We start from the raw sequence: 27,817 nt of genomic DNA, 5'->3' as shown, positions 1-27,817 counted from the left end.
GTGGTTTGTTGTTCTCCATGAAGAGGTATTTCACGTCCCTTGTAAGTTGGATTCCTAGGTATTTTACTCACTTTGAAGCAATTGTGAATGGGCGTTCACTCATGATTTGGCTCTCTGTTTGTTCTTAGTGTATAAGAATGCTTGTGATGTTTGTAAATTGATTTTGTATCCTGAGACTTTGCTGAAGTTGCTTATCACCTTAAGGAGATTTTGGGCTGAGACAATGGGGTTGTCTAGATACACAATGAAGTCATCTGCAAACAGGGACAATTTGACTTCCTCTTTTCCTAATTGAATACCCTTTGTTTCCTTCTCCTGCCTGATTGCCCTGGTCAGAACTTCCAACACTATGTGGAATAGGAGTGGTGAGAAAGGGCAACCCTGTCTTGTGCCAGTTTTCAAAGGGAATGCTTCCAGGTTTTGCCCATTCAGTATGATATTGGCTGTGGGTTTGTCATAGATAGCTCTTATTATTTTGAAATACATCCCATCAATACCTAATTTATTGAGAGTTTTTAGCATGAAGGGTTGTTGAATTTTGTCAAAGGCCTTTTCTGCATCTATTGAGATAATCAGGTGGTTTTTGTCTTTGGTTCTGTTTATATGCTGGATTACATTTATTGATTTGCGTATGTTGAACCAGCCTTGCATGCCAGAGATGAAGCCCACTTGATCATGGTGGATAAGCTTTTTGATGTGCTGCTGGATTCAGTTTGCCAGTATTTTTTGAGGATTTTTGCATCAATGTTCATCAAGAATATTGGTCTAAAATTCTCTTTTTTTGTTGTGTCTCTGCCAGGCTTTGGTATCAGGATGATGCTGGCCTCATAAAATGAGTTAGGGAGGACTCCCTCTTTTTCTATTGATTGGAATATTTTCAGAAGGAATGGTACCAGTTTCTCCTTGGATCTCTGGTAGAATTTGGCTGTGAATCCATGTGGTCCTGGACTCTTTTTGTTGGTAAGCTATTGATTATTGCCACAATTTCAGATCCTGTTATTGGTCTATTCAGAGATTCAACTTCTTCCTGGTTTAGCCTTGGGACAGTGTATGTGTCGAGGAATTTATCCATTTCTTCTAGATTTCCTAGTTTGTTTGCGTAGAGGTGTTGGTAGTATTCTCTAATGGTAGATTGTATTTCTGTGGGATCAGTGCTGATAACCCCTTTATCATTTTTTATTGTGTCTATTTGATTCTTCTCTCTTATCTTCTTTGTTAGTCTTGCTAGCGGTCTATCAATTTTGTTGATCTTTTCAAAAAACCAGCTCCTGGATTCATTAATTTTTTGAAGGGTTTTGTGTGTCTCTATTTCCTTCAGTTCTGTTCTGATTTTAGTTACTTCTTGCCTTCTGCTAGCTTTTGAATGTGTTTGCTCTTGCTTTTCTAGTTCCTTTAATTGTCATGTTAGGGTGTCAATTATGGATCTTTCCTGCTTTCTCTTGTGGGCATTTAGTGCTATAAATTTCCCTCTAAACACTGCTTTGAGTGTGTCCCAGAGATTCTGGTATGTTGTGTCTTTGTTCTCGTTGGTTTCAAAGAACATCTTTATTTCTGCCTTCATTTCGTTATGTATCCAGTAGTCATTCCGGAGCAGGTTTTTCATTTTCCATGTGGTTGAGCTGTCATGAGTGAGTTTCTTAATCCTGGGTTCTAGTTTGATTGCACTGTGGTCTGAGAGACAGTCTGTTATGATTTCTTTTCTTTTACATTTGCTGAGGAGAGCTTTACTTCCAAGTATGTGGTCAATTTTGGAATAGGTGTGTTGTGGTGCTGAGAAGAATGTATATTCTGTTGATTTGGGGTGGAGAGTTCTGTAGATGTCTATTAGATCCGCTTGATGCAGAGTTGAGTTCAATTCCTGTGTACCCTTGTTAACTTTCTGTGTCGTTTATCTGCCTAATGTTGACAGTGGGTTGTTAAAAATCTCTCATTATTATTGTGTGGGAGTCTAAGTCTCTTTGTAGGTCACTCAGGACTTGCTTTATGAATCTGGGTGCTCCTATATTGGGTGCATATATATTTAGGATAGTTAGCTCTTCTTGTTGAATTGGTCCCTTTACCATTATGTAATGGCCTTCTTTGTCTCTTTTGATCTTTGTTGGTTTAAAGTGTGTTTTATCAGAGACTAGGATTGCAACCCCTGCCATTTTTTGTTTTCCATTTGCTTGGTAGATCTTCCTCCATCCTTTTATTTTGAGCCTATGTGTGTCTCTGCATGTGAGATGGGTTCCTGAATACAGCACATTGATAGGTCATGACTCTTTATCCAATTTGCCAGTCTGTGTCTTTTAATTGGAACATTTAGTCCATTTACGCTTAAAGTTATTATTGTTATGTGTGAATTTGAGCCTGTCATTATGATGCTAGCTGGTTATTTTGCTCGTTAGTTGATGCAGTTTCTTCCTAGTCTCAATGATCTTTACATTTTGGTATGATTTTGCAGCGGCTCGTACCGGTTGTTCCTTTCCATGTTAATGCTTCCTTCAGGAGCTCTTTTAGGGCAGGCCTGGTGGTGACAAAATCTCTCAGCATTTGCTTGTCTGTAATGTATTTTATTTCTCCTTCACTTATGAAGCTTAGTTTGGCTGGATATGAAATTCTGGGTTGAAAATTCTTTTCTTTAAGAATGTTGAATATTGGCCCCCACTCTCTTCTGGCTTCTAGAGTTTCTGCCAAGAGATCCGCTGTTAGTCTGATGGGCTTCCCTTTGTGGGTAACCCGACCTTTCTCTCTGGCTGCCCTTAATATTTTTCCCTTCCTTTCAACTTTGGTGAATCTGACAATTATGTGTCTTGGAATCAGTCTTCTCGAGGAGTATCTTTGTGGTGTTCTCTGTATTTCCTGAATCTGAATGTTGGCCTGCCTTGCTAGATTGGGAAGTTCTCCCGGATAATATCCTGCAGAGTGTTTTCCAACTTGGTTCCATTCTCCCCGTCACTTTCAGGTACACCCATCAGATGGAGATTTGGTCTTTTCACATAGTCCCATATTTCTTGGAGGTTTGTTCGTTTCTTTTTATACTTTTTTCTCTAAACTTCCCTTCTCACTTCATTTCATTCATTTATTCTTCCATCACTTAATCCCTTTCTTCCAGTTGATTGCATTGGCTCCTGAGGCTTCCACATTCTTCATGTAGTTCTCGAGTCTTGGCTTTCAGCTCCATCAGCTCCTTTAAGCACTTCTCTGTATTGGTTATTCTAGATATACGTTCGTCTAAATTTTTTTCAAAGTTTTTAACTTCTTTGCCTTTGGTTTGAATTTACTCCTGTAGCTTGGATCAGTTTGATCGTCTGAAGCCTTCTTCTCTCAACTCGTCAAAGTCATTCTCCGCCCAGCTTTTTTCCATTGCTGGTGAGGAACTGTGTTCCTTTGCAGGAGGAGAGGTGCTCTACTTTTCAGAATTTCCAGGTTTTCTGCTCTGTTTTTTCCCCATCTCTGTGGTTGTATCTAGTTTTGGTCTTTGATGATGGTGATGTACAGATGGGTTTTTGGTGTGGAAGTCCTTTCTGTTTGTAAGTTTTCCTTCTAACAGACAGGACCCTCAGCTGCAGGTCTGTTGGAGTTTGCTAGACGTCCACTGCAGACCCTGTTTGCCTGGTATCAGCAGCGGTGGCTGCAGAGCAGCAGATTTTCATGAACCACAAATGCTGCTGTCTGATCATTCCTCTGGAAGTTTTGTCGCAGTGGAGTACCCAGCCGTGTGAGGTGTCAGTCTGCCTGTACTGGGGGTTGCCTCCCAGTTAGGCTGCTTGGGGGTCAGGGTTCAGGGACCCACTTGAGGAGGCAGTCTGCCTGTTCTCAGATCTCCAGCTGCGTATTGGGAGGACCACTGCTCTCTTCAAAACTGTCAGACAGGGACATTTAAGTCTGCAGAGGTTACTGCTGTCTTTTTGTTTGTCTGTGCCCTGCCCCCACAGGTGGAGCCTAAAGAGGCAGGCAGGCCTCCTTGAGCTGTGGTGGGCTCCACCCAGTTCGAGTTCCTGGCTGCTTTGTTTACCTATGCAAGCCTGGGCAATGGCAAGCGACCCTCTCCAAGCATCGCTGCCACCTTGCTGTTTGATCTCAGACTGCTGTGCTAGCAATCAGCGAAACTCCATGGGCGTAGCACCCTCTGAGCCATGTGCGGGATATAATCTCCTGGTGCACCGTTTGTTAAGACTGTCAGAAAAGGGCAGTATTAGGGTGGGAGTGACCCAATTTTCCAGGTGCCATCTGTCACCCCTTTCTTTGACTAGGAAAGGGAACTCCCTGACCTCTTGTGCTTCCCGAGTGAGGCAATGCCTCACCCTGTTTCAGCTCACGCACTGTGCACTGCACCCACTGTCCTGCATCCACTGTCTGGCACTCCCTAGTGAGATGAGCCTGGTACCTGAGATGGAAATGCAGAAATCACCCGTCTTCTGTGTTGCTGATGCTGGGAGCTGTAGACCGGAGCTGTTCCTATTAGGTCATCTTGGCTTCCCTTGGTAGTTTCTTTTCCCTCTGCTTCTGGGTTCTGAGAGTTTGATAAATATGTAATAAATTAAAGATGTGCTAATACAGTTCATATTGTACAATGTATTGTGTCACATTTAGGTATCACAGTAGCACTTTTGTTATTGTGAAAATTTTTTCCACTTTTATTATAATTTGTTGAGCCTAGAATTGAGCTAGTTGAATATTTATAATGACAATATTTTGGCTAGTAGGAACAGAGTAACTTGTTGTAACAAAATTACTATTAACACACTAATTATCCAGCAGATAGAACAACACATCTTGTTCTAATGAAGTAAATATATCTTATTTGGTTTCAACTTAGAGGGAATGAAGTTGATATTAGTGAGACCTTGTTGGTACAAGACTATGTAACATAACCTGCACTTCTCAACAAAGAATTGCTTTTCTGACTTCTGCACTCAGTAGGTATCTTTGAAAAATAATCTCCTATTGGTACTTATGCACCCTCCTTAAGTTATGTTAATTCTTATTTACATTAATTTATGGTGCAAGAAAAGTATTATTGAGTTCCAAATTCTAAAGAGAGTTACTTTTTTAGTGACACAAGTCACTATGCCACACAGTTGATCTTTGAATAAGGGTTTTCACTCTAGGAGCCCACTAATAGACAGATTTTTCTTTTCCTTTGCCACTGCAAGATACCAAGACAAATCTCTCCTCTTCCTCCTCCTTATCAGCCTACTCAATGTGAAGGCAATGAGAATGAAGTCCTTTATGTATAATTCACTTCCATCTAATAAATAGTGAATATATTTCTTCCTCTTTATAACAGTTTCTTTTCTCCAGTTCACTTTATTCTAAGAATACAGTATATAGTACATATAAAATAGAAATTATGGGTTAATTGACTGCTTCTGCTTTCACCTTTTTTCAGGCTCCAGGTCAACAGTAGAAAATTAGTAGAGTTTTGGAGGAGTCAAAAGAAACAGATTTTCATATAAAGCAGATTTTCAGCTGCATGGGGGGAAGAGCACCCTAACTCTCATGTTGCTCAAGACTCAACTGTAATTAATTCTAATTTTCTAAATGCAAATCATTTATTGTAAAAATTAAATAAATCCCAGAAGTTCAAGACCAGCCTGGGCAACATAAGGAGACCTTGTCTCTACAATAAAGAAACAAACAAAAAAATAAATTTTTTTTATTTAACAAATAAATATTTATATGTTTGTTTATGTTTAATAAACAAACATAAATATTTGTTTATTTAACGGTTTATTTAACTGTGTTCCTTTATAGATTATAATATTCAAAAGTTGCAGTTTTCTGTTAGTAATTCCTACTTTTCATTATTAGATGTTCTATTATTTGTGGCTTGTAATTCAAGGCATCTAAGCTATTTTATAATTTGTAATAAAGTTTATTTATAAATATGTTAATTCCTTAAATTTGATAAGCTGATAATCCCCTATTACTGAGTTCATCAATCACACCAAGGATTATACATTTTATAACAAGCATAAATTGTTATGACAGTTGAGGAAACATACAATATATAAACTTAAAAATTGTTTTACTTATTTATACAAAAGTATTATATAGGATATTAGGGACCACAATTAAACAAATATTTTTTCAGATAATATTTTTGAGATTATAAACCACCTACAACTAAATTCTTAATGAATTCTGAATTATAAACTAAAAAATTAAATCAAAGCTATGTATATATAAAAACACTTACATATAGGTATATATGTAAACACATGCTACTTACACATTGCTTTTTTAATAGCTCTTTTGTGATCAACACTCCTATAATCTCATGGTAGCACCACCAAGAGTAGTTTACTATCAGAGGTCTTACCTGGATTGCTATTTCGAGAATTTTTAGATATCTTTTGTTTGTATTCCAAAAGTTGTTGATGAATGCTATGTATAAAAATGAAATAAATAAAATTACTATTTTAACATTGATATAAAAAACATTTACCAAATTTATTAAGTTCTTAGGGTATTTCAGACAATATTAGAGCTAACATCAGAACATTACTTTTTCCATAGTCTTTAAGTTTGTAAGCTCTATGAACTTATTAAGCTTCTAATAAAAGAAGAAAGAAAGATAAAACACTCATGAAGTGAGGGCAGTATAACTCAGTAAATTAACTAGAGGTAGCTTGACATATGGAAAATGTCCTTACCTCAGAATAAGTCCTAGCATGGCTACCAACAGATATTTTTTCTTGAACAAGTTACTTCTCTTAGACTCAATGTCTTCTAACAATGAGGATTTTAGGGCCTTATTTCACTATGTTATTATAAAGATTTAACAAGATAACATTTTAAAAATGCTTAAATTAAAAAGTGAAGCAAAAATATAATTTGTTCTTGAACCTTATTGCTGAAATTATTTTAAAATTCCCAATAAAACCCAATATATTGGCCTGGTGCAGTGGCTGATGCTTGTGATGTAAGCACTTTGGGATGCTGAGACAGGAGGATTGCTTGAGTCCAGAAGTTCAAGACCAGCCTGGGCAATATAGGGAGACCATATCTTTACAAAAATTAAATTACAAAAAAAAAGTGTTTCTTCATCGGTTATAATATTCAAATATTGCAATTTTCTGTTATTAATTCCTACTTTTGGATATTAGATGTTCTATTCTTTGTGGCTTGTAATTCAGAGCATCTAAGCTATTTTATATTTTGTAATGAAATTTATTTATACATATATTAAATCATTAAATCAGATAACCTAATTATACTCTATTACTGAGCTCATCAGTCACACCAAGGGCAGAAAACTAATAGATGTCAGCATCTGGCTTGGACTACTACTACTCTTTATCTACCTCCTTAAATTCTGAACCAACAAATCTTTGTTAGAATGACGCTTAGTCACTATGTTCATTTCCAGCTGCTGTGGAAGACAAAACCCTACCTTCATTTTTTGTAAGTTCCACAAAGAAGATGCAAGTTGGTATTTTCTCATTTCTGAGATCCCTACTAACAAAATATTGCACACAAGATCCTATGTGTTACCACATCTCATTTCATAGATCACCTTACATAAATAATTTTTTGTATGAAAATCACAACTGCAATACTGGGTGTCACCCATTTTGCTTTGACTCACACCATTTCCTTGGAGCTAGTTAGAAAGTAGTAAAATGTCCTTTTCGGGACTGCAAGAAATATGCAACACTTTACAGATTTCTATGTCATCCTTGTGTGGGGACCATGCTGATCTTCTCAACGTTGTTTCAATTTTACTATATGAACAACTGAAGCCAGCACAAATCCTTATTTTTATACATGAAGACTGATCAGTGATGGATGAGGCTTAGCTCTGTTAAATCTAACCAACTTAATTGAGATTTAGTGAAGTCTATTGAATGGCTTCATGGTGATGCAGCATTTGAAAATATTTTAAAAACTCAAGGTAGAGATGTAAGAAGCATGGGAGATTTTTACTTTTAGGAAAAAAGAATCACTTGAGGGGACAACCACAAGTTGGAACCCACTACAACTTGGGAAAGATGACATGGGATTTTACAGAATAAGGTGAGACCTTCCACTACCTACAAAATGGTGCTACACAGGATATAAAGGGCCAGGGATATAGATCTGTTAACAAAGACAAAATGGATCTCTAATTTCTTCCTGTAACATTATTTCAACTTGACTTACTGTTTCAAACTACCACAACTAATATTGGCTAGAGAAAATAGAAAAAAGCCACTCAAAGAATAACTTACCATGAAGGTCTAGGCCATGCCCAGGCTAAGATGTGGGTTTCACATCAGGTTTTGAGTGTGAGGAGAAGGGTCAATTTGCTCACTATGTGTGTGGCTAAAGCTAAAAGTTCTAGCTGCCAGAGTAGGGTGCTCGTACTTTGGAAACAATGGCTGAGAATATGTATGTGAACTTTAAAAACATGTAGTAACTTCAAAGTCTACATCATGAAGACTGAGGGATCTGTGTTAATAAGGGCATCCTGGTCACAAAGGTCAATCATTACCAGACTGCAGGAGCAGTTTCAATGGCAACGATGCAGCAACAGAATGAATGGAAACAACAAAAAGAAGAGAATGGGCATTTCCCCCCCAATCCTTCTGACTTGTATGAAAGGAATGTCTTCCTTGGACTTAGGTTCAGATTCTTTTAAAAAATTCAAGAATGAAGGTATGGAAGACAGCCCCCTGGGGACACTATCAGGTTTTCTGCTTAAAGTGGACATTTTGAGACCCAAACAACTAATTAGAAAAACCAAAATTGTGACTTTATGTTTATCCCATGCATAGGGGTTATACTTCAAATCAAGAAGACAACATTAGCATCCCTAACGCCCTAAAATGAAGAATCCTGGAGCCATTACTCCTTCTAACTAGTCTAGCTTTCTGCCTGGTTTCTGGCTGATGAAGTGAAGTAACTCACTGTCATTCAAAAACTACCTGAAACAAACTATAAAATCTCACCTAACCTTTAAATGTAAACACTTACGGATTAAATCCACAAGCAACAGCATAACGTTCTGCAATCATTCCACATGTATCTTCAGCACAGGTGTCAACATTTTGCTGAAGAACCAGGCCAACTATCTCTGATGATCCATGACATATGGCAAGCATGAGGGCTGTGCTAAAATAACAAAGAGATAACTTCATTATTAGGAACAGAACCAATTTAATATGTGCCTGTCAGTGTAGAATTAACCATTTACATGTATTAACAAATGTTAAGTATCTTGAGTGCTCAAGTGTTTATTCTTGCAAATCACAACCAAGGCTAAAAGGAAGGGGTGAAAAGACTCATGTCTCACTGGGATATGGCATAGTAGAATTGGCTAACATAAAGTCCACTGAGGGGCAAGAAAATATGTTCTGTTCACTAATCTAAAAGGGGCAAAGTTTTAAGTGGAGAATTATCTATTTCCTCCTTAGTCTGATATAATATTTTGTACTTCAAAATTAGCTAGAAGTGGGACAAGTGAGAGCAATCTGAAGACTGAAAACAATATTAGGAATAATATTTGTCCTGAGTAGCTGGGACTATAGGCATGTGCCACCATGCTTGGCTAATTTTTATATTTTTCATAGAGATGGGGTTTTACCATGTTGGCTAGGCTGGTCTCAAACTCCTGGCCTCAGGTGATCTACCCACTTGGCCTCCCAAAGTGCTGGGATAGCAGATGACAGCTACCATGCCTAGCAAATATTGCATTTTTAAAAAGTGTATGAAAAACAGAAGTTAGAAAAATACTATAAAGGTGTTAATCATTCAATATTGAATTACAAAGTAAACTAAAAATTCATACTTCTTAAAACTAATACAGAACCACTTTAGCTAATAGAAGATAATGCAACCAAAAACATCAGATTACAAATAAGAATCAGTCAATATAACAAAAGAAGAAAATCCTACTATATACTGTTCTTTATGTTGACCAGTCCAAATAATTGCTTTTCTTCCTAACTGATAATTTGTGTTGGTATTTTTCTGTATAATCTAATAATTTTAAGTAAATGTTATTAATTTAATATTTCTGACTTGAGTGTTATTACTCTAGCACACTACTCAAGTGTTTTTTAATAAAAAAAACTACTATACCATTTAAACTTATCAACTGCATTTGCATTTGCATTTTTTGTCAGTAAAAATTCCACAATTTGCTCACTTCTTTTCCTTATGGCCAGTAAAAGTGGTGTGTGGCAAGCCTGTAAAACAGCAAAAACCATTTATAATTCATGAAATTACATATTTCTCAGCTGAACTGAATACCTTATATAATATCCTATGAACTTAAACAATAGAAAGTAAATCAATAGCAATCCCTTCTTTCTCACTTTTCTGTGCTTTCCCATGCACTGCACCTTCTCTTGTAATATTCAGCCTCTGCATCACCACATTAACTCTGGTTATCTCCAAAAATCATTATATTGTAATGATTTTATTGTTTCCCATTTAAACCAAGAGCTTCTTGAGGGCAGGGGCTGTATCTTTTACCTCTATATCCTTAAACCCTAAGACATACTAGTAAATACTTTGTTTTTTACTAAATTAGTAATCTAAATTATTACCTCTAGAACAGTGTTTCTTCAACTATATTCCAAAGAATAATTACCAGAAGCACTGTAACCCAACAGATTCCACCATTATCTATGTTCAAGAAATGTTATAAAACTGTGAATTAAATGTTCATTATTCAATAAATGAATTGAACTTTACCTAATCCTTATTTGACAGTATATTTTTGTGGCAAACATTAACATTTGACAAATTAGAATTTCAGGGATGCAGTTTTGAAAGCTTCCCCCCAAAAATGGAGGTTTCCTCTGGGTGATACAAACTTACTTGATTCTCTTCTATCAATGATCCCAACATTCCAGATGCCAATGTCAGGCACTCCTGCTCTAAATGGGTCACTAAGGAAGTGGCTCTAAATTAAAAGAGATTGGCTTCAAATAAACTTTGATTGCTTATTATTAAATCATCCATGAGGTTTATCCTATTACCAGACAATAGGATTTTATCTCAGCTATTAGAAATTCAGTATAAAAGGCCAGGCGAGGTGGTTCATGCCTGTAATCCCAGTACTTTGCGAGGCCAAGGTGGGCAGATCACAAGGTCAGGAGATCGAGACCATCCTGGTCAACATGGTGAAACCCCATCTCTGCTAAAAATACAAAAAATTTAGCTGGGCATGGTGGCACATGCCTGCATCCCAGCTACTCAGGAGGCTGAGGCAGGACAATCGCTTGAACCAGGGAGGCAGAGGTTACAGTAAACTGAGATCACACCACTGCACTCCAGCCTGGTGACAGAGCAAGGCTCCATCTCAAAAAAAAAAAAAAAGAAAAAAGAAAAAAACAAAAGCAATTCAGTATAAAAGTTTATTCTCAATTATAATGATACTCCTAGGATCCTAATGCATATCCACTTCTTAAAATGCAATAATCCATTTTTATTCTGGTTTCTATTGTAATTGATACTTTTTTTGGCAAAATATCAGAAGTATGAATAAAATGGCTTATTAATGAAAGTTCTAACTCATGTATATGTATTAGCAAAATAGAAGCCACTAAATCGCTTGAATTTTAAGGGACAAGTCTGTGGAGAAAGATATAGTATTTTCTGCAATTTGCATAACCCATCCAAATATAAACATGATTAATCTAAAAAGGCTTAAAGGCCTTCTAATAGAAGATGATTATTTATGGTTTATATGAACAAAAATCTTCATTTAAAAAATATTCTAAATTCTAGAAGACAACCCCATTATTAATGAATTAATGTAAAATGTAAACTATATGTTATAAACACCTATAAACTGTCTTCAATAACTTGAAATCTTTACCAAAATACACTATGAGAGAGGAATTGATAACTGAAATATTTACAGAGGCAAAAGAGGTAAGTTGAATAAGTGATGTAACTAGGTGGGCACAGTAACAAACTGGAAACATATGCTTTATGTAAAGCTAGAATGTCTTCATAGCATACCAAACAGTCATATGGGCTCAAGAAACACCAGATTCAATCCTTTAAGAGGAAATCCAGATTTCTTCATGTCTCCTAAATTTTACATGTTGACTCAATTTATGCAGGCAAATTTTACTTTCCTGTAGTTTTACACTAATTGGAAAGAAAAAAAAAACTTGGGTGGGAAAGAATATTTGAAAAATTTTACCTTTAACAAACTCAAATATTTATCATAATGCACAGAAAAGCCATACTAATAGTTCTTGTAAAAATATTAATATTTAAAGCAAAATCCTAGACAATTAAGTTTTGTTAAACTATTTTCATAGGAAAATAGGAATGTTTGAGCTTCCAAATATAAAACAATTTACATATGTTAATGTTAAAACAAATGGATTTCAAATATTTTGAAAATAACATTGGTTAACGTCTACCTTGTTCTTCACTTCGATGTCTGCACTGCAGGACAGCAATTTTGCCACCACTGACAAATTTTCACCATAAAGAGCATAATGGACAGCTGTGTTGCCATACACATCTACAATATTTGGATCAGCACCAGAATCTATGAGAATATTTGCACAAACCTCCCTCTGGCATTGCACAGCCTGTCAGTATTAAAGCAAGAAGAAAATTATAAATTATAGGAAATATAAATAAATATTCCACAGGTTTCACAAACTAGTTATATTTCAATGAGATACATTCATTTTTATTCTATGTATTTAAACCAAATCCATCTCCTGCTGAAAGAACTGGCTACCATTTACCTTCATCAGAGGTGTCCTGTTTTCACCATCAAGGATGTCAAGCTGGCACTTTCTATCTACCAGAGGTGTTACTACTTCTGCATGGCCATTGGCACAGGCCCAGTGTAGAGCAGTCCTACGAGAGTGAGAGGACTTTTTAGGAAAGTTTAGTCCACTGTCTCAAAGCATATAATGATTTATGTAATTGTCAACATTAAATACCATGCTCTTTCTCTGCCTTCAAAACAAATATTTAATATTCTCCTGAAGAAAGAACAACATTCATTCACTCTTATTACTCACTACATTAGTGAAAGAGTGGCCTACTTGAATAGAAAGAGCTTGGCCTTTGGATTCCGTTCAACTTGGGCTTGAATATTACTTTAAAGTCTTTCACCTTCTAGCTATCACTTAACCTTTCTGTGCCTCAATTTTGAACCCAAGAATCGAAGACTTGAGTGTTAGATATGCTCATTTCTGCTGGGATATCATTGGTTCTGGACCGTCTTAGCTTACAGAGCAAAGAAATAAATGTGTGTATACAAAGCTGTGTATAGACATAACTATAAATATTTCTAAATGTAATGTATGTAAGTGTTAGTTCATACTGATGTCTACGACTCAATTCTTTTATCACATGATCATTCTGGTCTTCTCCCCTTGCTTACATTTAAGCTCCCACTTTAATAGTGAGAAACCAGGCTCCTGTCATTTGTCATCGTTTGCTTAACTGTCTAGTTCCAATATACATTTATTCTCTATCAATATCAGAATCGCTATCCCATTTCCTTTAGGAAACAGCTATACCAACCAGATCACGTGAGTTATTTGCAGTTTCTCTTCCTTTCAGTCTTCATGCATTTTCTTTGTTTCTTTCTTTCTTTCTTTCTTTCTTTTTTTTTGAGATGGAATTTTGCTCTTCTTGCCCAGGCTGAGGCAGGAGTGCAGTGGCGTGATCTCTGCTCACTGCAACCTCTACCTCCCAGGTTCAAGCGATTCTCCTGCCTCAGCCTCCTGAGTAGCTGGGAATACAGGCACCTGCCATCATGCCCAGATAATTTTTGTCTTTTTAGTAGAGACGGGGTTTCACCATTTTGGCCAGGCTGATCTCAAACTCCCAGCCTCAGGTGATCCGCCACCTTGGCCTCGTAAAGTGCTGGGATTACAGGTGTGAGCTACCATGGAAGGCCTATCCATTTTCTAAGATGCTTATGTCAGCACGTTTTTCCCACTCCCTAGAGTGAAGTGGCTTTATACATTTGTAGTACTTTAGATTTTTTATCACATTCTGCATTCCATCCCAGGATCCCCAGAACACCTACTTTGTTGTTGTTGTTGTTGTTTTAAAATTTGCTTATATTAAGTGACACTCTTTGTGCTGTGAGATTCTTTGTTTTTTAAAAAATGCAGGCCGGGTGCGGTGGCTCACACCTGTAATCCCAGCACTTTGGGAGGCCAAGGCGGGCAGATCACGAGGTCAGGAGACAGAGACCATCCTGGCTACACGGTGAAACCCCGTCTCTACTAAAAATACAAAAACAAAATTAGCCGGGTGTGGTGGCAGGCACCTGTAGTCCCAGCTACTCGGGAGGCTGAGGCGGGAGAATGGCGTGAACCTGGGTTGCAGAGATTGCAGAGAGCTGAGATCGTGCCAGTGCACTCCAGCCTGGGTGACAGAGCAGACTCCGTCTCAAAAAACAAAACAAAACAAAACAAAAAAGACAAACGCAAATGCATACTCTCATGTTTCCACAGTTGTGGTATCATACAGAATACTTTGACTGGTCCAAATAACGCCCACGTGCATCACCTATTAAACCTCCTCACTGAATCTTTTGCCAGATCATTTACTTTTTTAGGAAGTAATATTCCCTTATATGACGTATCACAGTGGTTTTTTTTTTTTCCAGTCATCAATTATGAGATCTCTTGGTTTCTTCCAGTTTCAGGAATTATAAACAAACTGCTATATATATATTCATGTGCCAGTTTTGGTGTGGACATAGTTTTCAAATAAGGTGGATAAACACCTAAAAACACATTTGCAGCCAGGCGTGGTGGCTCATGCCTGTAATCCTAGCACTTTGGGAGGCCGAGGCAGTCGCATTGCCTGAGCTCAGTAGTTGGACACCAGCCTGGGCCACATGGTAAAATTTCCCAAATCAACAAGTTATACTGTCTCTAGTAAAATACAAAAAAAAAAAAAAAATTAGCCGGGCATGGTGGTAGGTGCCTGTATTCCCAGCAACTCTGGAGGCTGAGGCAGGAGAATTGTTTGAACCCAGGAGGTGGAGGTTGCAGTATCCTTCTATTGCACCACTGCACTCCAGCCTGGGTGACAGAGCAAGATTCTATCTCAAAACAAACAAAAAAACCACAATTGCTATATTATATGTAAGACTTTTTTTTTTTTTTACATATAGTATAGCAACTATGGGCATAAGAAATTGCCCATCTGTCTTCCAAAGTGGTGGTTTCATTTTGCAAGTGGTGAAAGAAAAAAAACAAAAAATAAAATTCTTCTTGCTCCTGGTTTTTGGGAAAAAGCATCCCATTTCTCATCATTAAGTATGATAGTTTTAGGGGTTTTGTAGATGTTCTTTGTCAAGTTAAGAAAATTCACCTCATTTCCTAGTTTTCTGAGAGTTTCTCAAATTATAGATGGGTGATAGAATTTGCCATAAGCTTTTTCTACATCAGTTGATACAGTCACATGATTTTTCTTCCTGCAGATTTAGGAAATTCTGCAGATAATTTTCTAATATTGAATCAGTCTTGCATACAGTCTTACCTAGAATAAATACATAGTTAGATTCAATTGTCTAGTATTTTGTGAAGGATTATTGGATCTTTGTTCATGAGAGATATTGATATATTGATTTTATTTCATGTCATGTCTGTTGGATTTGGTAGGAGGGTAATATTTACCTCATAGAATAAGTTAGGAAGTGTTATCTCTAATTCCATTTTCTTGAAAAGTCTGTGGAAAATTGGTATAATTTCTCCTTTAAATGCTTGATAGAATTCACCACTAAAGCCATTTGGGCCTGGAACCATTGGTGGGGGGGTGGGTTATTAACTATTTATTCAATTCCTTTTATAGATATAAAAGTACTCATGTTATCTATTTTTTCTTTTGTGAGTATTGGCATATTGTGTCTTTCAAGGTATTTGTCCATTTTATATAGGTTATTGAACTTGTGAGTATAGAGTTTTTAATATAGTAAATATATTATTATTTTAATGTCCACAAAGTCAGTAGTCATAACCCATACCCCTCTTTCACTTCCAATATTTGTAAGTTGTGCATTCTCTCTTTTTTTCTTTATTAGTTTGTCTAAATGTTAGCAAGTTTATGGATCTTTTCAAAGAAACAGCTTTCTGTTTCATTGATTTTCTCTATTGTTTTCCTGTTTTCTATTTTACTGATATCTGCTATACTATATATATTTTTTCCCTTGTTACTTACTTTGGATTTTCTTTTTCTAGTTTCTTAAGGCAGAAGCTTAAGTTATTGATTTTATCTCTTTTTTCATAATAATATATATTTAATGCTATAAATTTAGGTACCATTTCTACTGTATCTCATATATTTTAATAAGTTTTGATTCCATTTCCATTTAATTCCAAATAGTTTAATTACTCTTTAGTCTTCTTTTGGGATGCACTTAGATGTTTTGTTAAGTCTTCAAATATTTGAAAAATTTTTCAGTTCTTCCTGCTATTTATTTCTACTTTAATTTTTATTGTGGTCTGAGTGCGTACTTTGTATGAACTTTATTCTTTGAAAAATTTTAAGATGTTTATGGCCCATAATGCAGTCTGTCTTGTACAAACTAGAGAAGAATGTGTATTCTACTTTTGTTGAAGTAGAATATAAATATTAATTATATTCATTTATTTTTATTTCATTTTATTTTATTTTGAGATAGAGTCTCACTCTGTCACCCAGGCTGGAGTGCAGTGGTGGTCTTGGCACACTGCAACCTCTACATCCCAGGTTAAAGTGATCCTCCCACCTCAGCCCAGAGTAGCTGGGATTACAGATGTGTGCCACAACACCCAGCTAACTTTGATATTTTTAATAGAGATGGTGTTTCATCATGTTGGTCAGGCTGGCCTCAGGTGGGTCCACTCACCTTGGCATCCCAAAGTGCTGGGATTACTGGCATGAGCCACTGTGCCTGGCCTGCCTCCTCTTGTTTTAATTGAGCATCTTCTATGATTGCATTTTTGTCTCAGCTCTTGGTGTATCTCATCACCTCATGAGATGTGATCTCATCACTTCTTTTAAAAACTTGTGGTGGTTTTCTTAGAATTGATTATATGCATTTTAAGTCTATCTTTAAATTAGTTAGAATTGATTATATACAGTTTAGGTCTATCTTCAAATAAAATTGTTACTTCACATGTAGTGTAGGTATCTCATAAAAATACTACCAGATTGTACCTCCTGTACCTTATGACATTGCTATTGTTCATTTCATCTGTCCACATTCTATAATTACCCATTTTTTGTTACTAAACAGTTATCTTATGGATCAAGAAGAGTAAAAAAAGTTTTTAACTTTAATTTATTCTTTTTCATGTATTTCTTTATTGTGGATCTGAATTTCTCACTTGCATCATTTTCTCTCCCCTTGAAGAACTTCCTTTAGTATTTCTTGCAAGACAGGTCAGCTGACAATCACTTAAATTTTGTTTTTCTGAGAAAGTTTTCTATTTGCTTTCTTTGTTAAAGGAAATTTCAATATATAGAATTGCTTTATCCCCCTAAAGTCATATGCTGTTGAATATATTTTCAAATACTTTTTTGCCATTTTTATATTTCCTTTGGTGGCTTCTCCATTTATATTGTTTCCCCATTTTTAACTGAATTGTTTACTTTCTTGTGAAATTTGAAGGGTTTCTTGTGTATTTTGAATACTAGACTTTATTACAGACTAGTGGATAAAGAAAATGTGGCATATACATACAATAGAATATTATTCATCCTGAGAAAAGAAGGAAATCCTAAAATCTGTGATAACATTGATGGACTGAGAGAACTTAATGCTAAGTAAAATAAGCGAGACACAGAAAGACAAATATACTGCATAATCTCACTTATCTGTGAAATCTAAAAAATTTAAACTCATTAGATGTTAGGGATTAGAAGGTAGGAAAAATGGGGAGATGTTTTTAGTTAAAAGATGAATAAATTCTGGATACCTAACATATATAGCATAGTAGCTACAGCTGATAAGAAAGTATTGTATACTTGAATTTTGCTAACAGGGTAGGTCTTACGTATTTCCATACAAGCACACATAGACACACACAGAGAAAGTGTAACTTTGTAAGTTGATGAAAATGTTAATTGACTGTGGCTATTATTTCACAATGTATACACACATATTATATAACTTAAATGTGTACAATTTTTATTTATCAATCATACTTCAATGAAGCTAGAAAGAAAAATAAGAAAAAACATTGTACAGCATAATTAATTATGAAAGGGATACATTTTCTAACAATTATGATATCTTTTTCTATACTTATTTTAGAATATTGTATTATTATTGGGATTGTTGCCACCATTTTCTTCTCTGCACCTGTATTCCTATCTTTATCACAGTGACCAAATCTCCTCTGATAACACTTAATTTTTGCCCATCTGAAATTATATCTTAAATTCCAAAAAGTAAATGTTTTCTGATTTTTAGGGAAAAATAAGTATATTGTAGATTTCCTAGGTGACCTCTAGAAAAACTGTGACAATTTTTGCCTTATAAAATGAGTGAGGCTAAAATAAATTGGAGTTCTTTGGTGTGCCCCATATTTCTTCATTAGTTCCACACATCTGCATGAGTTGCATGAGGTCAATTCTAAAGGGCTCAGCCTTCTCAGTTCATTTTATGTAATCTTACATATTAAGATGAATGGTGGTGGGGTGCGGTGGCCCACACCTGTAATCCCAGCACTTTGGGAGGCTGAGATGGGCAGATCAGGAGGTCAAGAGATGGAGACCATCATGGCCAACATGGTGAAACCCCATCTCTACTAAAAATACAAAAACTAGCTGGGCGTCGTGGTGCATGCCTGTAGTCTCATCTATTCAGGAGGCTGAGGCAGGAGAATCACTTGAACCCAGGAGGTAGAGGTTGCAGTGAGCCAAGATTGCACCACTGCACTCCAGCCTGGTGACACAGGGGTACTCTGTCTCAAAAAAAAAAAAAAAAAAAAAAAAAGAGGTGAATTGTTTAGGAACCGTAGACATTTAACTCATAGATTAGAGACTGTAATAGGAAATTGGAGAGGTATATGCCCCCAGGTGAAACATTGGTCAAGTCTTTATGAGATAGTATTGAACCTAATGCAGAAGTTTATTCTTCTCCATTTTTATATTATTGTTTACTATATAAATTAAACAGCCATTTAGTTGCATCTCTAGGTGGTTTTTGTTTTCCTCTGACACTTACTTGAATGTTCTCCTATAAAGTACTGAGCATAACAACTTACTTTTAAATCTCATTGTTTTAAGGATTTATCTTTTTGCCTCATTGGTAGATAATTTTATCAAAGCAAAAAACTGACTCAACATCCAGTAGAAGGAGTATGAATTACACAGTTTCTTTTTCTATCTCTGATCCTCAATTTTATATACTACATCTTGTAAGTGAAATATATCATTCAAACGCTGTCTAATTTCTATTTTTCTCTGAGAATTCAGAACAATATATTTGTACTTATTCTGCATGCTTGTAGGACAACATATTATTATTGTAGGACTTTCTCCTTAGTTCAGCTAAAAGCTGCGTTCTTGTCACACAGCCATGAAATATTAGGCTCACAGACGCTTTGAAGGGTGAGAAAAATGGAATTTATTGGCGAAAGGGAAAAAAGGGGAAACAGAGACTGTCAGTAAAGTGAGTCCTCTACCCAGCTTCCTGCCTCATAGATCGAATCCCAGCCTCCGCCCTGGAACAGAAGAGGCCAGGCTCCTCCCTGCTGCAAACTTCCCGAGGCTCCACCTCAGTGTGCACTCCTGCCTGTGTGCAAGCTGGTCGGAGCTTCTGCCGGGGAGCCGTTTTTACTTGCTGTCTCATTATTTGCATAGTTTCATCAAGAATCTGTCCTTTTTTCCTGGGATTTAATTGGACATCCAAAGCCATACCTGTGTTTATAAGGTATGAAAACACCTATTAAGAAACAAGATTGTACTTTAAATGTTGAGCCAACACCTACTAAGTCCTCCACCTGTTCTATGGTTCCAGCCTCACATTGGTAAGGGAGTGTTTTCAGAAGGCCGTGAATCTTACATTTTAGAACCTGGTGGAGGGAAGACTTCACTTATGTGTTTAACTCCTCTTTCTGAAGCTACATAAATAATCGGGGTCAAATATAGTCAGATAAACTTTTTCTTTTTTTGATTAAGAATAACACTTGGAGGCCGAGCCAGTGGGTCACGCCTGTAATCCCAGCATTTTGGGAGGCTGAGGCGGGCGGATCACGCGGTCAGGAGATCGAGACCATCCTGCCCAACATGGTGAAACCCCGTCTCTACTAAAAATACAAAAAATTAGCCGGGCATGGTGGTGGGCGCCTGTAGTCCCAGCTACTCTGGAGGCTGAGGCAGGATAATGGCGTGAACACAGAGGCAGAGCCTGTAGTGAGCCGAGATCGTACCACTGCACTCCAGCCTGGGAGTCAGAGTCAGACTCTGTCTCAAAAAAAAAAAAAAAAAAAAGAATAACACTTGGAGATTATTGACATGAAAATAAGGAACTGAGTTAGTTATGGATTAGCACTAACAGAGGACATATTTGTAATAGGGGACTGCTAAGGAAAAGTATCTAAAACTCTGACATAACACATGTATTTTTAGTGTAATATTTCATTATTAAAAGCTATCATCTAAAAGGCCAACCCAAAGATTACTTCATTTTCTTTTGACTTGGCTATGTATTAGTTGATTTGATCCCAGATGCTATGCAATTATGTGATAACTTCTAGGTTTCTTTCTAGTAGAAAAAGACAATGCCAGACCTTATGGATCTGTTTCCATGAAGGATATTAATCAGTTTTAATTCACAACTGATAGGAGTTCATCAAGCATCAGAAAAACCGCTCGAGTGCATTTACTGTATACATTTTTGTGAATTACTGCATTATATCACATTTCCAATTCCCTTTTTCTAATAAGTTTAATAAAGTTTAAATTTTATGCTTAATAACCAAAAATACAGTGCAATTGGGAATACATATTTTTCTTTATTTTTCTTTTTTAAATTGTGGTAAAATACACATACTGTAAAATTTATCACTTTAATGAATTTTAAATGAACAGTTCAGAAGGCATTACATTCACCAAATTGCACAACCTTTACCACCGTCCATTTCCAGAACTCTTTAATCATCCCATATAGAAGCTCTGTTCCCATTAAAGAATAACTTCCCACCCACACTAGTCCCTGGTAATGATTATTCTGTCTCTATGATTTGCTTGTTCTAAGTACTTCAAGCAATATTTATCCTTTTGCATCTGGCTTATTTCACTAAGCATAATGTTTTCAAAGTTTACGTATGTAGTAATCATTGAAATTCTGTAGTATATATCAGAATTTCATTACTTAATAAGGCTGAATAAGTTTCCATTATGTGAATATGGTGTATTTTGTTTATTCATTCATTTATTGATGAATATTTGAGTTGCTTCCTGCTTTTGGTTACTGTAAATCATGGTACTGTGAACATTGGTCGTTAATATCTGTTGGAGTCTCTATTTGCAATTACTTTGGGCATGTATATAGGCATAGAATTGCTGGATCACATAGTAGTTCTATGTTTAACCTTTGAGGAGCCACCTAACTATTGTCCACAGAAGCTACACAATTTTACATTCCCACCAGCAATGCACAAGGGTTCCCATTGACTCTGAATCCTCACTAACACTTGTTATTTTCTGGGATTTCTTTTTTGTAATCATCCTAATGGGTGTGAAATGATATCTCATCATTATTTTCATTTGTGTTTTTCTAATGCTAGTGATATTGAACCTCTTTTCGTGTGCTTGTTGGCCATTCGTATATCTTCTTTAGATAATTATCTATTCAAGTCTTTTGCCTATTTAACAAATTGAACCAGTTATTATTGTTGAGTTGCTGGAGTTCTTTATTCTATTATACATATTATATCCACATATACTGATGTCATATCACATATGTGATTTGCAGACATCTTCTCCCATTCTTTGAGTTGTTGTTCCACTGTCTTGAGGGTGACTTTTTTTTTTGAGATGGAGTCTCGCTCTGTCACCCAGGCTTGAGTGCAGTGGCACAATCTCAGCTCACTGCAACTTCCGCCTCCCAGGTTCAAGTGATTCTTTTTCCTCAGCCTCCCAAGTAGCTGGGATTACAGGTGCACACCACCATGCCCAGCTAATTTTTGTATTTTTAGTGGAAATGGGGTTTCACCATATTGGCCAGGCTGGTCTCAAATTCCTGACCTTGTGATCCACCCGCCTCAGCCTCCCAAAGTGCTGGGATTACAGGCGTGAGCCACCACACCTGGTCAACGGTGACTTTTAATGCACAGAAATTTCACTTTTGATGAAACTATTTTTTTTGTTATTTTTTCATTCCCTGTACCTTTGATGTCATATCTAAGAAATCACTGCTAAATCTAACATAAAGAATATTTTCTATGTTTTTTTTTCTAAGAGTTTAAGGGTTGTAGTTGTTACTTTTAACTCTTTGATCTATTTTAGCTTATTTTTGTATATTATGTAAGTTAAGGGCCCAAACTTTATATTTTGCCTGGGGATATCCAGTTTACCCAGTACTATTTGTTGTTATTAATCAATTTTGCTTCTTTTTTTTTTTTTTTGAGACAGAGTTTCACTCTGTCGCCCAGGCTGGAGTGCGGTGGTGCAATCTGGGATCACTGCAAGCTCCGCCTCCTGGGTTCACGCCATTCTCCTACCTCAGTATCCTGAGTAGCTGGGACTATAGGCCACCACGCCCGGCTGATTTGGGTTTTGTATTTTCAGTAGAGACCGGATTTCACCGTGTTAGTCAGGATGGTCTCGATTTCCTGACCTCGTGATCCGCCCGCCTCGGCCTCCCAAAGTGCTGGGATTACAGGTGTGAGCCAGCGCTCCCGGCCCAGTTTTGCTTCTAACATAGTTGTCTTATTCTAACATTTCTTGTTTTTGGGGAAAAAAAATCTGTAATTATTATTTTTTACTTGTTCTTGGAACCAGCTTTCCCACATACTGATTTCCTCAGGAATAAGTGAAATAAATTTTGACAGAGGTTTATTTTGTATTTGTATGTGAGTTTTATTATTAAGCTCATTATTAAGTTTTATTATTAAGCAGAGAAAATTATACTCTGGCCATGTAAATATCCACAGTGTATTACTTTCAGAATGTCCTGATTTTTTCTCTTGCTATAAAGAAGACTCAGGGAATTTACAATAACACACCTGAGTGTTAGAGTCAGGCAGCCATTGTCAGTTGGTGGGTCAGAACTGTACATAGATTTTGAAACAAACAAGAGCTACAATGACAATTTCTTGTAGACAGAGAATGTAAACCCATGCTTTATTTACTTCTCTCCCAACGAACATAACTAGGCCTATTTTTTATTCTGAGACTTCCCTAAAGGGGCCTTTCATTTGTTCTATGACAGATAACTTGATGGATCAAGTGGGTTAAAACTAAAATAATAGTGTGAAACACCCAGTTATGTCCTTGTAAGCATTATATGTTGACATTTGCAGTAGGCTTTCATGAAATGATTTAAGGCTTTGAGACCCTGGAACAAACTTAGAACCACTATATTAATAGTGGCTACAAACTAGTATTAGCCGGAAGGGTTTTGAAAGATTATGTTGATTTCTTAGATATATTTGTGTCAGAGAGGCAACTGCAAGTTAATCTCTACTCTCAGTGAAAGGCTTAATGTGGACATCTATAAAATCCCCAGTGGTCATAACTCACAGGAATCTCTCCGGAGGGACAGCATCATACCCAGTAGGGCAACATTAATTTCCTCAGGACATATCAGCAATTAAAAAAAATACAGAACTAGGCATGAGTCAACTTCTCCCTTAAAATTGTATTTCTCATCTAAATGAAAGCACATTTTTAAGAGAGAAAGATGTGTAAGATATAGAAATATTAAAGTAAGGGCTACAGTACATATAATACAAAGCAAATGAAGAGAGGAGGCTAAATATCAAAGTTGTAGGTGGTGAGTTATACTCAGCTACTTCATTTGACAGTTTAAGAAGTCAGATCTAAGTCAAAAGAAGTAACTTCTATCTCTTTGGAAAAGTGAATTGATAATATGCCATTGTCAATAAGTGAAGATGGTATCAGTGTTCTCTAGATGTTTAAAATATTGTAAGACATTTGTTCATATAAAAATTGTTAATCATCTTGCTTGCTATGGGCTTTTTAAAAAGAATTAAGGGCTACTCCTTTTAGTAAACATGTAACTCTATACATTGAAAAAATCCAATTGTAAATTGACTTGCTATCCTTTCCTTCAATACAAACATTAGCCTCAAATGCAAAAGTGGCATGGATTCAGAGTAAATTAAGTGAAAATATGAAGGGGTGGTCAGCCCCTCCACACCTGTGGGTACTTCTAGTCAGGTGGGATGAGAGACTGAGAAAAGAAATAAGACACAGAGTCAAAGTATAGAGAAAGAAAAGTGGGCCCAGGGGACCGGCGCTCAGCATACCAAGGACCTGCATCGGCACCGGCCTCTGAGTTCCCTCAGTTTTTATTGATTATTATTTTCATTATCTCAGCAAGAGGAATGTGGTAGAACAGGGTGATAATAGGGAGAAGGTCAGCAAAAAAACATGTGAGCAGAACAATCTGTGTCATAATTAAGTTCAAGGGGAGGTACTATGCCTGGATGTGCACGTAGGCAGATTTATGTTTCTCTCTGCCCAAATATCTCAGTGCAGTAAAGAATAACAAGGCAGCATTGCTGCCAACATGTCTCGCCTCCCACCATAGGGTGGTTTTTCTCCTATCTCAGAATTGAACAAATGTAAAATTGGGTTTTATACCGAGGCAGTCGGTTCCCGGGAGCAGGCAGGAGACAGTGGCCTTCCTCTATCTCAACTGCAAAAGGCTTTCCTCTTTTACTAATCCACCTCAGCACAGATCATTTATGGGTGTTGGGCTGGGGGATGGTCAGATCTTTCTCATCCCATGAGGCATATTTCAGACTATCACATGAGGAGAAACTTTGGACAATACCCGGCTTTCCAGGGCAGAGGTCCCTGCCATTTTCCGCAGTGCATTGTGCACCTGGTTTATTGAGAATAGAGAATGGCAATGATTTTTACCAAGCATACTGCTTGTAAACATTTTGTTAACAAGGCACAGCCCTAGATCCCTTAAACCTTGATTCCATACAACACATGTTTTTGTGAGCTCAAGGCTGGGGCAAAGAGGTTGGGGCACAGTGATTGGGGCAAAGTTACAGATTAACAGAATCTCAGGGCAAAGCAATTGTTCAAGGTACAGGTCAAAATGGAATTTATTATGTCTTCCCTTTCTATATAGACAATGTAACAGTCTGATCCCTCTTCCTTTTCCCTACAAAATAGAAATGATTGTTAGCAACAGAAGAAAACTAAAACGAATAACTTATTTTTTTAAAGTAACATATTGGCCTCATAAAATGAGTTAGGGAGGATTCCCTCTTTTTCTATTGATTGGAATAGTTTCAGAAGGAATGGTACCAGTTCCTCCTTGTACCTCTGGTAGAATTCGGCTGTGAATCCATCTGGTCCTGGACTCTTTTTGGTTGGTAAGCTATTGATTATTGCCACAATTTCAGCTCCTGTTATTGGTCTATTAAGAGATTCAACTTCTTCCTGGTTTAGTCTTGGGAGAGTATATGTGTTGAGGAATTTATCCATTTCTTCTAGGTTTTCTAGTTTATTTGCATAGAGGTGTTTGTAGTATTCTCTGATGGTAGTTTGTATTTCTGTGGGATTGGTGGTGATATCCCCTTTATCATTTTTTATTGTGTCTATTTGATTCTTCTCTCTTTTTTTCTTTATTAGTCTTGCTAGCGGTCTATCAATTTTGTTGATCCTTTCAAAAAACCAGCTCCTGGATTCATTGATTTTTTTGAAGGGTTTTTTGTGTCTCTATTTCCTTCAGTTCTGCTCTGATTTTAGTTATTTCTTGCCTTCTGCTAGCTTTTGAATGTGTTTGCTCTTGCCTTTCTAGTTCTTTTAATTGTGATGTTAGGGTGTCAATTTTGGATCTTTCCTGCTTTCTCTCATGGGAATTTAGTGCTATAAATTTCCCTCTACACACTGCTTTGAATGCGTCCCAGAGATTCTGGTATGTTGTGTCTTTGTTCTCATTGGTTTCAAAGAACATCTTCATTTCTGCCTTCATTTCATTATGTACCCAGTAGTCATTACAAAACGGGAGAAAATTTTCGCAACCTACTCATCTGACAAAGGGCTAATATCCAGAATGTACAATGAACTCAAACAAATTTACAAGAAAAAAAAAAACCCATCAAAAAGTGGGGGAAGGACATGAACAGACACTTCTCAAAAGAAGACATTTATGCAGCCAAAACACACATGGAAAAATGCTCATCATCACTGGCCATCAGAGAAATGTAAATCAAAACCACTATGAGATACCATCTCACACCAGTTAGAATGGCAATCATTAAAAAGTCAGGAAACAACAGGTGCTGGAGAGGATGTGGAGAAATAGGAACACTTTTACACTGTTGGTGGGACTGTAAACTAGTTCAACCATTGTGGAAGTCAGTGTGGCGATTCCTCAGGGATCTAGAACTAGAAATACCATTTGACCCAGCCATCCCATTACTGGGTATATACCCAAAGGACTATAAATCATGCTGCTATAAAGACACACGCACACGTATGTTTCTTGCGGCATTATTCACAATAGCAAAGACTTGGAACCAACCCAAATGTCCAACAATGATAGACTGGATTAAGAAAATGTGGCACATATACACCATGGAATACTATGCAGCCATAAAAAATGATGAGTTCATGTCCTTTGTAGGGACATGGATGAAATTGGAAATCATCATTCTCAGTAAACTATCGCAAGAACAAAAAACCAAACACCGCATATTCTCACTCATAGGTGGGAATTGAACAATGAGATCGCATGGACACAGGAAGGGGAATATCACACTCTGTGGACTGTGGTGGGGTGGGGGGAGGGGGGAGGGATAGCATTGGGAGACATACCTAATGCTAGATGACGAGTTAGTGGGTGCAGCACACCAGCATGGCACATGTATACATATGTAACTAACCTGCACAATGTGCACATGTACCCTAAAACTTAAAGTATATAAAAAAAAAAAGTAACATATTGGCTAGGCATAGTGGCTCTTGTCTGTAATCCCAGCATTTTGGCAGGTGGAGGCAGGCAGATCACTTGAGGTCAGGAGTTCGAGATCAGCCTGGTCAACATGGTGAAACCTCACCTCTATTAAAAATACAAAAAATGGGCTGGGCATGGTGGCTCACGCCTATTTTTCCAGCATTTTGGGAGGCTGAAGTGGGTGGATCAGGAGGTCAGGAGTTCGAGACCAGCTTGACCAACATGGTGAAACCCTGTCTCTACTAAAAATACAAAAATTGGCCAGGCATGGTGGCACATGCCTGTAATCCCAGCTACTCAAGAGGCTGAGGCAGAAGAATCGTTTGAACATGGGAGGCGGATAGCTGGGCATGGCGGCACGTGCCTGTAATCCCAAATACTCAGGAGGCTGAGGCAGGAGAATCACTTGAACCTGGGAAGCGGAGGTTGCAGTGAGCGGAGGTTGTGCCATTGTATTCCAGCCTGGGCGACAGAGCAAGACTCTGTCTCCAAAAAAAGAAAAAACACAAAAACAAAAAACAAGCTGGGCATGGCTGGTGTCTGCCTGTGATCCCAGATACTTGGGAGGCTGAGGCAGGAGAATAGCTTGAATCTAGGAGACTGGGATTGCAGTGAGTCAAGATGGCACCACTGCACTTCAGTCTGGGGGACAGAGTTAGGCTCTGTCAAAAAAAAAAATGCAGCAGCGTATTATGCTTCTGCTTAGGATTTAGGCTGAACTACCATTTAAAATGTATT

The 27,817-nt window shown here is 37.1% G+C and overlaps 1 protein-coding gene and 1 non-coding gene across 2 annotated transcripts; both read right to left on the bottom strand.

Moving 5' to 3' along the window:
- Positions 1-6,263: 6,263 nt before the first annotated feature.
- On the bottom strand, positions 6,264-17,183 carry LOC129393866 (putative ankyrin repeat domain-containing protein 30B-like). Its single transcript, XM_055097994.1, has 5 exons — positions 17,131-17,183; positions 12,693-12,807; positions 12,357-12,530; positions 10,051-10,157; positions 6,264-6,372 (listed from the first exon to the last, which is right to left on the bottom strand). Exons 1-5 carry the CDS (start codon positions 17,181-17,183, stop codon positions 6,264-6,266), a joined length of 558 nt encoding a protein of 185 aa, XP_054953969.1.
- Positions 7,631-7,737, bottom strand: LOC129393903 (U6 spliceosomal RNA). The gene has a single exon (XR_008621008.1). It is a non-coding gene; the product is annotated as a U6 spliceosomal RNA (small nuclear RNA).
- Positions 17,184-27,817: the final 10,634 nt, after the last annotated feature.

This window comes from Pan paniscus, chromosome 15 (genome assembly GCF_029289425.2).
Source record: "Pan paniscus chromosome 15, NHGRI_mPanPan1-v2.0_pri, whole genome shotgun sequence".
In the NCBI taxonomy this organism is placed as follows: Eukaryota; Metazoa; Chordata; class Mammalia; order Primates; family Hominidae; genus Pan; species Pan paniscus.
The sequence above is the reverse complement of the archived record's forward strand: the minus strand, read 5'-3'. Positions and strand labels throughout refer to the sequence as shown.

Coding starts and splice junctions, on each gene's coding strand:
- LOC129393866 (XM_055097994.1), bottom strand. CDS start 17,183: ATGGGTAATTATAGAATGTGGACAGATGAAATGAACAATAGCAATGTC. Junction 12,808..17,130: donor AACAATAGCAATGTCATAAG/GTACAGGAGGTA, acceptor TCACTCTCGTAG/GACTGCTCTACACTGGGCCT. Junction 6,373..10,050: donor GCAGTTGATAAGTTTAAATG/GTATAGTAGTTT, acceptor TTTTATACATAG/CATTCATCAACAACTTTTGG.